General features: G+C 43.9%; 1 protein-coding gene across 1 annotated transcript; it reads left to right on the top strand.

The window, feature by feature from the left end:
* Window positions 1-6,811: 6,811 nt before the first annotated feature.
* Window positions 6,812-8,164, top strand: LOC311044439 (piggyBac transposable element-derived protein 3-like; the record flags this gene model as incomplete). The annotated part of the gene is made up of 1 exon (XM_084056017.1): window positions 6,812-8,164. The coding sequence occupies one exon, from the start codon at window positions 6,812-6,814 to the stop codon at window positions 8,162-8,164; it is 1,353 nt and encodes a 450-aa protein (XP_083912143.1).
* Window positions 8,165-10,996: the final 2,832 nt, after the last annotated feature.

Raw genomic sequence — 10,996 nt, 5'->3', positions numbered from 1 at the left:
CTCTTCACTCACTGAGAGTCCTGGGATTTCTCCAGGATGTCTCTGTCTCTGAGTGTTTGTGCTGTTTCTATGGTAACAGTGAAACATGCCAGCAGAGACTATCTCTATCAGCTCAACAGCACTAACATACTTTATGCTGAAACTGATGCATGTAATCTTTCTTTTGTATTAATTGTAGTTATTTCTGACAAATTGTCCTGGAAAACTAAATGGATTTAATATGATTTGCCTTCAAATGAATGCCAACACTGGGTAATTACTGAGACAGTTGATTGATCAGGGGCGGCCATAGCTGAGTGGTTAGTGAGTCCGCCTAGGAAGCCAGAGGCCCTGGTTGCCGCAGGTTCGATTCCCGGCCAGGCCAGCATATGTGTCGATGAAATGAAATTTGTCCCTGAGCAAGACTCTTAACCCCAAATTGCTCACAGGTTCTCATTGGAAACAAGACCGCAAGGACTTTCATGAACGACCTGTTAAAAGGAATTATCCTTATCAATTCAGAACAAAAGGCATAACCATAAACACTTTGTAAACTCATTTTCAGCGGTGTAAAAAGTAATAAAAAAAATCACACCCGTGTGAAGGTAGCGGCGCCTTTGATACATTTTGTCATCGATATGTGTTTATAATGTGTTTATAGCCACGTGTCACGTGAAGCTTGACCAATCACTTTGTTGACGTGTCTGACCAATCAGAGTGTTGACGTTTCTGACCAATCAGAGCGTTGACGTGTCTGACCAATCAGAGCGTTGACGTGTCTGACCAATCAGAGCGTTGGCGGTGAACACGGACAAAGTCAGGTATAGAGCAGGATCCGCTCTATACCTAAAGGTATAGAGCGGCTAGCGCCGCTAAAAATCACACCCTGTGTGAAGAGATTGGTGCCTTTGATGAGCCCCGTATTGATGTTGTCATCAATGTTTGTTTATTGGACATACATACATACGGACACACGGACAAAGTCAGATATAGGAGTGGTTGGCACCACTCAAAAAAGTAAAAGTATCAATACTGCAATGTAGAAGTTACTCTATTACAAGTAACATTCCGGAATTCAAAATTTACTTGAGTAAAAGTACAAAAGTATTGGTATAAAATGTACTTAAAGTACCAAAAGTAAAAGTACTACAATGTTTGAAAATAGCAGATCTACAAGCTCACAATGCGGCGCGTTGTGATCTTGTAGATCGGCTATTTTCGAATAGCCTATAGGTATAAAATAGTACTAAAGTAATTTATTGGGTGAACTATCCCTTTAAACCGTTCATTCTTGAGGAGTCATTCATTCTCACACAAACACAAACACAAACACACACACACACACACACACACACACACACACACACACACACACACACACACACACACACACACAGTGTGTTTTTATCACACTATGCCCAAACATGGATTACTTTGATGACATCGTACTGACACAATTCAGATCATAGATTTTGCTAAAATAGCCATTCAGGTTGCGTAATGTCATGAGCTATTCCATATAATGATGTCCTCACACAATGATATCACAACATCATTATTACATCAGATGTAATTGTCCTTTTAAATGTCGTTATTGCCTCTTTCAACACAACACCATTCAGCAACTTCTTGTAACAAATTAGATTGCCTTCAAGAAACCTCTTCTGTAAATTAGTTGCACTGATTCAAATGGGGTCCACAGCTAAATCAAATCAATTGTCCTTGACATGACAATGTTTGAGATCAACTTGTCTACACAAAGCGTGACAAAAGTATGTTAATACAGTTAGGCTACTACTGTGAAAATGTGTATACAAGCGAGTAATGTTTAAACATAGCTATCAAATGTAAAATGGTGCAATTATGAATTTGGAATCTACTAAATTGACTTGCCTTTAAGCTACTGTTCCAAAAGTATTCTGCACATTTAAAAAAAATGTAATTGAAAATGCTAATAAGACAACAATATGTGTGTGTGTGTGTGTGTGTGTGTGTGTGTGTGTGTGTGTGTGTGTGTGTGTGTGTGTGTGTGTGTGTGTGTGTGTGTTTGTGAATAAAGACCTCAGCATTCACACCAAGGTTGCGGTCTATCAAGCCATCTGTGTCTCCACACTTCTCTACGGCTGTGAAGCTTGGACGCTGTATCGCCGCCACATCCATCAACTGGAGAACTTCAACATCAATTGTCTCCAGCGCATCCTTGGGCTAACCTGGCGCGACCGTGTACCACATACGGAAGTCCTGAAGAGAACGGGCACCAAAAGTATGGAGGCCACCTTTCTTCAGCACCAACTGCGATGGGTTGGCCACACCATTAGGATGCCAGACGACAGGCTCCCACGCCAACTGCTATATGGTCAGTTACATCATGGCCAGCGATCTGCAGGAGGTCAAAAGCGGAGATACAAGGACCAGCTCAAAACGGCACTGAAGAGATGTGGACTACAGCATACCCAACTGGAAAGCTCTGCTTCAGAACGTCCTTTGTGGAGGCAACTATGCCATGGTGGACTTCAGCGTTTTGAAGCGTTTTGAAGAGGAGAGGAGTGAGGCGAGGGAAAGGAAACGCCAGGGGAGTTTGACTTCATATGCCCCCACTGCAATAGACGATGTGGCTCTCGCATTGGACTCCACAGTCACCTCACAACTCACCAAAGGAAGAAGTAGAAGTCATCATCGGATACGATGGACTACCATAAGCAAGTGTGTGTGTGTGTGTGTGTGTGTGTGTGTGTGTGTGTGTGTGTGTGTGTGTGTGTGTGTGTGTGTGTGTGTGTGTGTGTGTGTGTGTGTGCGTGTGATCATGTAAGTAGGTACAGGTAAGTGATTCCTCCGTACCTACAAAGTTTGCAGCATAGGTCCAAAATTCCTCAAATCATTACCATCAATTTGTTTTTGTCTCATTTGTATGATGTTTTAGGTCCCATTTACACAGACATATATATAACTAGGGGGCATGCAGTTCCACCACGGCCCAAGACACCATCACACCAGAATGAAATGTTTGGAGCGGGGGAGTCTGGTGCAACGCTCAGGTCCTGGACCTGGTGAGACGGAGGAGGAGCCCGGCCAGGAGGCCATCCACAGAGCCTAGCCCCTCCACGTGCCAGAGCCTCCGCTCTCCCCCATTCCTGGCAGAGTAGTTTCGGACAAGCGTATTGAGTGGCCCTGTCTTTCCCTATTTAGGACTGACAGTGGGTAGCTACCTGGGACGTAAGTCGGGGCTTGATCAACCCTGGCTGGGTCACCTGGGTGAGGGTGTATGTTGCGAGACCCGAAACATCCTATGACCCCAGGCTACAACACTGATGATACGTCCCAGGTGCATCCATGTGATGTTTTTTTTTTTCGTTAACTAGAAAAAGTGCTCCTCGGAGCACAGGTCATGATTTGAAGCATTTTGGACCTATGCTCCAAACTTTGTAGCTACGGAGGAATCACCTACTGTACCTACTTACATGATCACATGCACGCACGCACGCACGCACGCACATACGCGCACACACACACACACACACACACACACACACACACACACACACACACACACACACACACACACACACACACACACACTTATTGTTGTCTTATTAGCATTTAAATGATGATGGCCCACTCAGTACAGCACAGATAATCTACACACTTTAGGTGTGTCATTGTCTCCAAGTACCCCCCAATGTACACATTCTAATAACTAGACTGTGGGTCGTAGAGCTACACCAACCATTATCTAAGTATACTCTCTCATTCCAGGGACTCTCAATTTGATTTACATTAGGCCATACTAGTCAACATGTTGTGCTATTAGTCATGATTCGGTCTGTCCAGAATTCCTTTGCTAACTATTTAATGTTGGTAAAGAGTTAAAAGTGAAAATCTGGGTAACCCTTCCTTTTACAATACGGTAATTACCAGGTAATAACTAGGTAACTACCAGGTAATAATAAGTATTTAACAGCTAATTAACAGGTAATTATATGGTAACTACCAGGTCATTTACCCAATCATTTCTAGGTAACTAACAGGTAATAATAATTATAAGTATAGTTATGGGTAATTCCCATAACTACCAGGTAAATAAAGATCTCCTCACATAGACATGGCATAACACAGCTACACCTAAAACATGTGCTATTTGGCCTGTATACTGCAATGGCAGCCTCCAGTAGTGAATGCAAGTCACATGCAGTAAAAATTAGCTTTTAGTTAACAAGTGCATCTCAGTGTGCACAAACACAGGATAAGTGTTTAACACTACTCCCAATAACATTCAGCATGTACAAAACTATATTTCATTCACATACCACTATGCTAACCTATTTATAATCTAAAATGACAATTGCATTGCACGGTTAAGAACTTGATCAATAACTTTGGAAATGAATACTGACATATCTGGGTTTGCTTTCTTTGGCAAAAAAAAACAGTCAGCATGTTAATGAAGCAAAGGAAATGAATACAATTATGAATTTGGAATGTACTAAACTTGCCTTTAAGCTACTGTTCCAGAAGCATTCTGCACGTTTAAAAAAATAAGGAAAAAAGGCAAATGTATAAAATCAAAACTATAGTTCATTCACATACCACTTGGCTAACGTATTTATAATTTGCAATGACAATTGTATTGCACAGCTAAAAACTTGATCAATAACTTTGGAGTAGGATCCTAAGTTACAGGTAAGAAAACATAGCTTATAATGATCTGAATTTGTTGGCAAGTTTCACATAGAGTAATTGAATTAGTAACAATCCCATTTAAATGTCACTAATTGTAACTGTGTTATTGAAGTGCCATATATTTCACTCATTCTACCAACCCCGTAGTTTGTTCAGTGGTCAAATACATTGTTTTAACATAAGTACAATTTGCAATTTTAGAAAACATGCTGTTACAAGTAATTATTAACCCGTTCAATCCCACCGGTTACAATAGTGACCGTTCTTAATTTATTAGGCTATAAAATGTTACCGAATGATTCCTTGAATGCATTTCCAGCAAATATTGAAAAATAATACAAGATAAAGGGTCTCAATGAAATATGTGCAGTGTCACATGTTTACTTTAAATTGTCACATGACCAGAGCTGTTTACTTCCTGTCTGCATCAAGAGGAGAGGATGGCAGCATCAAAGCCCCAAAAGAGAAGGTTAGTAAAGTATCTTAACATAAAGATGGGACAAAGATTTTTGGTACACATCTTGTTTAAGGTGTCTAGTATTGGTGTATGCCTTTGCAATTACTAAAATGTGTTCATTGTGGTCATAAAACTAACAAACATGTCAACGGCAACAATAGTGACCGGTGGGATCATTTCAGTATGGTCATAAAACTAACAAACATGTCATGTCAAACATGTGTGGGATAATTACCATGGTTCTCAATGTGGGGTCCGCGGACCCCTGGGGGTCCGTGACGCATAGCCAGGGGGTCCGCGAAATAATTCGCGGACGCAGGGGTCCGTGAAATAATTCGCGGACCCCTGGGGGTCCGCGACACATAGCCAGGGGGTCCACAAAATAATTTCACAGATTAGTATTATTTTTATTATTATGTATTTCTTATAATTATTTTTTTGTGGGGGGCTAGTGAAAGTTACAAGAGTTCTTACTGTATGGTGTGTGTGACATTGTATCTTGCTATACACATAATACACATAGCTAATTATTCTCCTTCTTCTGTGTTTTCTTTTAGTTTATCCCTGGCTCAAGTTCTAGATATGTTGGATGAAAATGAGCTCCCAGTCCCATGCAACATTGCAGTGATTCCTCAAAGTGAGAAAGATGCTGTCCTCAGTGATTGTGATAGCGATGGGTCAGACATAGACTATGAGGGGCAAACAGGCCATTTGCCAGCCAGGCTGTTGAATGCACATGCTGAACTTATGCAAGTAGATGAGTGGAACGATGACCTCATCACCACACCCCTTTCCCCCATCCACCATACCTGCTCTCCCACACCCCACCATAACAATGAAAGCCAGCCAGAAGACTCAAGGGCCACTAGCCACCGTAGGGGCCAGCAAGAAGACTCAGCGGCCACTAGCCACCAGAGGGGCCAGTCAGAAGACTCAAGGGCCACTAGCCGCCAGAGGGGTCAGCCAGAAGACTCAGCGGCCACTAGCCGCCAGAGGGGCCAGTCAGAAGACTCAAGGGCCACTAGCCGCCGTAGGGGCCAGCCAGAAGACTCAAGGGCCACTAGCCGCCAGAGGGGCCAGCCAGAAGACTCAGCGGCCACTAGCCGCCAGAGGGGCCAGTCAGAAGACTCAAGGGCCACTAGCCGCCGTAGGGGCCAGCCAGAAGACTCAAAGGCCACTAGCCGCCAGAGGGGCCAGCCAGAAGACTCAGCGACCACTAGCCGCCAGAGGGGCCAGTCAGAAGACTCAAGGGCCACTAGCCGCCGTAGGGGTCAGCCAGAAGACTCAAGGGCCACTAGCCGCCAGAGGGGTCAGCCAGAAGACTCAGCGGCCACTAGCCGCCAGAGGGGCCAGTCAGAAGACTCAAGGGCCACTAGCCGCCGTAGGGGCCAGCCAGAAGACTCAAGGGCCACTAGCCGCCAGAGGGGCCAGCCAGAAGACTCAGCGGCCACTAGCCGCCAGAGGGGCCAGTCAGAAGACTCAAGGGCCACTAGCCGCCGTAGGGGCCAGCCAGAAGACTCAAGGGCCACTAGCCACCAGAGGGGCCAGTCAGAAGACTCAAGGGCAAAGCTAGATGTGGTCAAAAATAAGGATAGAGTGTTCAAACCTTCAAAGAGGCCTACCACCGCTGGTATTCCAGAACACATAGTATACAGACCAAATGCTGCAGAATGTGTGAAACAAAGCTGCCCCAACCCAATGGATCTTTTCCTACTGATGTATCCACCCACCCTAAGAGAAATCACTGTTGAAATGTCCAACCTCTACTCCACCCAGACCAAGGGCAAGCAGCTGAATCTGAGTATGGATGAGCTCCTCACCTTCTATGGGATCCTCATAACAAGTGGGTACAGCACTGTACCAAGAAGACACATGTTCTGGTCAACTGACAGTGATGTACACAATGGGGTCATTTCAGATGCGATGCGGAGAAATCGCTTTGATGAAATAATGGCCTCAGTTCATGTGGTTGACAACACAAAGATCACTGATGACCCATTTTTTAAGGTTAGACCAATCTTCTCTGAGCTCAATCAGTCGTACAAAGTCATGCCATTTCAGGAATGGCTGTCAGTGGATGAGAGCATGATCCCATACTTTGGCCGACATGGATGTAAACAATTCATCAAAGGTAAACCAATTCGTTATGGTTACAAGCTATGGAGCCTTGCCTCATCCAGTGGATACATGTACCACATGGAGCCATATGCTGGATCGCACACTCTTCTCCCTGACACAGGGCTGGGTCAGGGACCCAGCGTTGTCCTCGGTCTGGCAGAGCAAGTTCAGGTGCCTCAAGGTTGCAAGTTCATCCATGACAACCTGTTCACCACACTTTCACTCCTCGATGAGATGACAAAAAGAGGATATGGGAGCTCTGGAACGGTAAGGCAGAACCGCCTGTTTGACGTCCCATTCACACCACAGAAGGACTTCATGAAGCTGCCCCGGGGAACCACTGAAGTACTCTGCCAAGGAGAGAAGCTGCTCGTCCGTTGGAAGGACAACAGTTGTGTCACAGTGGCAAGCAACATGGAAGAAAAATACAGTGAGACGACCATCAATAGATGGAACAGGGAGCGACGTGCCATTGCGAAAGTCAAACAACCAACGTGTATCAGCATATACAATAAGCACATGGGTGGTGTAGACCTTCATGACCAACAGGTTTCAAGATACCATATTTCAATCAGGTCGAAGAAGTGGTGGTGGCCCATCTTTGCATGGTCTCTCAACAGTGCACTTGTGAACAGCCACCTCTTTTACCGAGATGTCATCGGAGGGACCATCGACCTGCTAACCTTCTCACGCATCGTCGCACAGTCTCTTATGCAAAGGTTTGGCACGAAACCACTGAGCCACGGAAGGAGATCTCTAGTGGCTGCTTCTGTTGAAGATCAGGCAAGATATGATAATGCTTCGCACTGGCCAATAAACACAACGCAGCGTTTCCACAGATGCCGTCGTTGTGACAAACGCACTACCTATGCATGTGAGAAATGCAAGGCACCACTACACATTGAGTGCTTCAAGATGTACCATCAAGTGTAAGAGTGAATGAAAAAGTGTCTTTACTTGAAAACACGTTCTAATGGCTACCTCTAGCCTATTTGATTTTGTTGTTCAGTCAGTGTAAGCCTCTGCTTAAAGTATGTTCAAATGACTACCTCTATCCTAAATGTTCCATTCACATTTAGCGTATTCAATGTTAGTGAATACTACCCTAAACCTGAATGTGTTAAAATGTATGTTGCACTGAAGTAAGTTGCACTAAAGTTACAATGTTGAAATACCTGAATGATTGTTGTTTTTGTCTTTGCTCTCAATATTCATATTGGTGCCCTCAGTATTCATATTGGTGTCGTATAAGGCTTTTTAGTCTGAAACTAGAAAAAGTGCTCCTCGGAGCACAGGTCTCCACCAGGTCAGGTACGTTATTGTGGCCTCCTGGTGGCGCTATAATAGGCCAAAGTCAAAAGGGTGCCATTTCTTCTTAGGCCTTTCACGGCAATCGGACACTGCATTCATGATTTGAGGCATTTTGTGCCAAAAAGGTGTTTTGCTAAATTAGACCTGCTGGTGGCGCTATAACAGGCCAATGTGAAAAGGGTGGAAAATCTGACAGATCTGGGTTCATCACATTACTATAGAGATACTGTGTACCGTTTTGCATGACGGTTGGATAAAATCTGTAGGAGTAATATAAAAAAATGGGTTTTGCACAAATCGGCCTCCTGGTGGCGCTATAACAGGGCCATGTTAAAAAATTGGGGCAGAGGTTCTGAATTGGCATCCAGGGAGTGTGTGTGCACAGTTTCGCAGCGACCGGTCCAACGGTGCCAGAGATTAGCTGTCCGCAGACCGACAGGACACACGGACAAACGGACAGACAGGGGGCAAAACATACTCTCTTGCCATGCCTTGCGGCCTGGCGGAGACAAAAATGTTCACACTACTACAATGTGAACATTTGGTGTCAATGCTGGGAGTCCCAGTGTCATACTTTTAAATATGGTAATAAACTGGCCTTTGGTGTAAGATTTTCATGACTCTGTAGGATAATTATATTTACTATACACTCTTTAAATGGTTGATACAACACATTATCCCACCGGTCACAATTGTGACCGGTTATAAAACACACTTTTTCATCTACTTTTCCATTAAAAAATCTAAAAATGATGATTGATTATTTCAAAGGGTTACTAATGACACAATATTTGGATGTTTTTGTGTCTGGGAAAAATTCGGGATTAAACGGGTCATGTATTCAATTGGAATACAATTGATGATGAGACTAAAAGTTCTATATTTCTGATGTAGGCCTGGCGTTTGTTATGAGCCTTTCACATTGAAATGGTCCTGACTGGGTTAATTGAAGGAGAGCTGAGAGGAGGCGGGAGGAGGTGGGAGGAGGTGTTTCTCCACTCCAAGACAAAAGGGAGGTGCTACTACTTATACTCCTACATCAACACAACACTGAACACACACTGTCCTGCTCAGTCAGTGCTGCTCAGAGTCAGACAGACCACAGAACACAGAGACACACAGACAAGTAACTGTTATTATTTCAGTTCAACTTTCAGGCTGCACTCTTCTTCAAAGTGACCACCTGAGAAAACATTTGAGTAGGATCCTAAGTTACAGGTAAGAGACTATAATGGGATATGATAATGATTATATGATTATAATCTTCTGAATATGTTGGCAATTTTCACATTAAGTAATGTAATTAGTAACGAGCCCATTCAAATGTCCGTAATGTTGTTTTAGCGGTGTTATTGATGTGGCATATCACTCCATGTTCTACCTACCTAGTAGTTTGTTCCGTGGTCCGAAGAAGTTCAGTTTAGGTTTTTTTCAAACGTTGCAATTGCACAAAAATACTCTGGGTTACAAGTAATTAAAGTCATAATTCAATTGGAATAAAAATATGAATATAAAGACTATAGTTCAATGTTGCGGCTTTAATTATACTATGACTACTATTATACAACTAGTACTGTTCCTAATGCTATTTTTGTTTTCTGTTCTAGTATTCCTTGTGTAAAAGCCTCAGTGAACATTGCAGACCAGGGAGTGTGACTGCAGTCAAAAATGACTTCCTGTTTGACTCATCTGGAACAGGAGCTCACCTGTCCTTTGTGCTCCGACATCTTTAAACATCCTGTTGTCCTGTCATGCAGCCACAGCTTCTGTAAAAACTGTGTGCAGGAATGGTGGGCGGACAGATCAAATGAATGTCCTGTTTGTAAAACAATGTCCTCCAGTGACCATCCTCCTACTAACTTGGTAGTGAAGAACCTGTGTGAGAACCTCTTGGAGGAGAAACGCTCGCACAGCGTTCAACGATTCAAAGTTGAGAAATCGTTGAATGATTTAAAGGGGCGACTGGGGATCATACTGGGGAACTGGGATGAAATTAAAACAAATTACGACCTAATAGAAAAGCACATCAAGGTTCAGGCCCAGAACACAGAGATGCAGATTAAGGAACAGTTTAAGAACCTTCATCAGTTCCTTCAAGAAGAAGAGGAGGCCAGGATCTCTGCTCTGAGGGGAGAAGAGACACAGAAGAGTCAGGAGATAAAGGAGAGGATTGAGGACCTGAACAGAGACATGGTGACCTTCTCAGATGCAATCCGAGCCGCAGAGGACCAGCTGAGAGCAGGTGATCATGTCTCATTCCTGCAGAACTGCAAGACCATAATGGAAAGAGTCCAGCTCACCCGCCACCCTCGGCCAGTCTCAGGAGAACTGATAGACGAGGCCAAACACTTGGGCAACATGGCCTTCAGAGTCTGGGACAAGATGAGGGACATTGTTTCCTACACTCCTGTGGTCCTGGACCCCAACACTGGGGATTCAGAATGCATCCTGTCT

Source organism: Gymnoscopelus microlampas (assembly GCF_963454915.1).
Source record: "Gymnoscopelus microlampas genome assembly, chromosome: 1".
NCBI lineage: Eukaryota > Metazoa > Chordata > Actinopteri > Myctophiformes > Myctophidae > Gymnoscopelus > Gymnoscopelus microlampas.
Note: the sequence above shows the minus strand (reverse complement) of the source record. Positions and strands in the feature narration are given on the sequence as shown.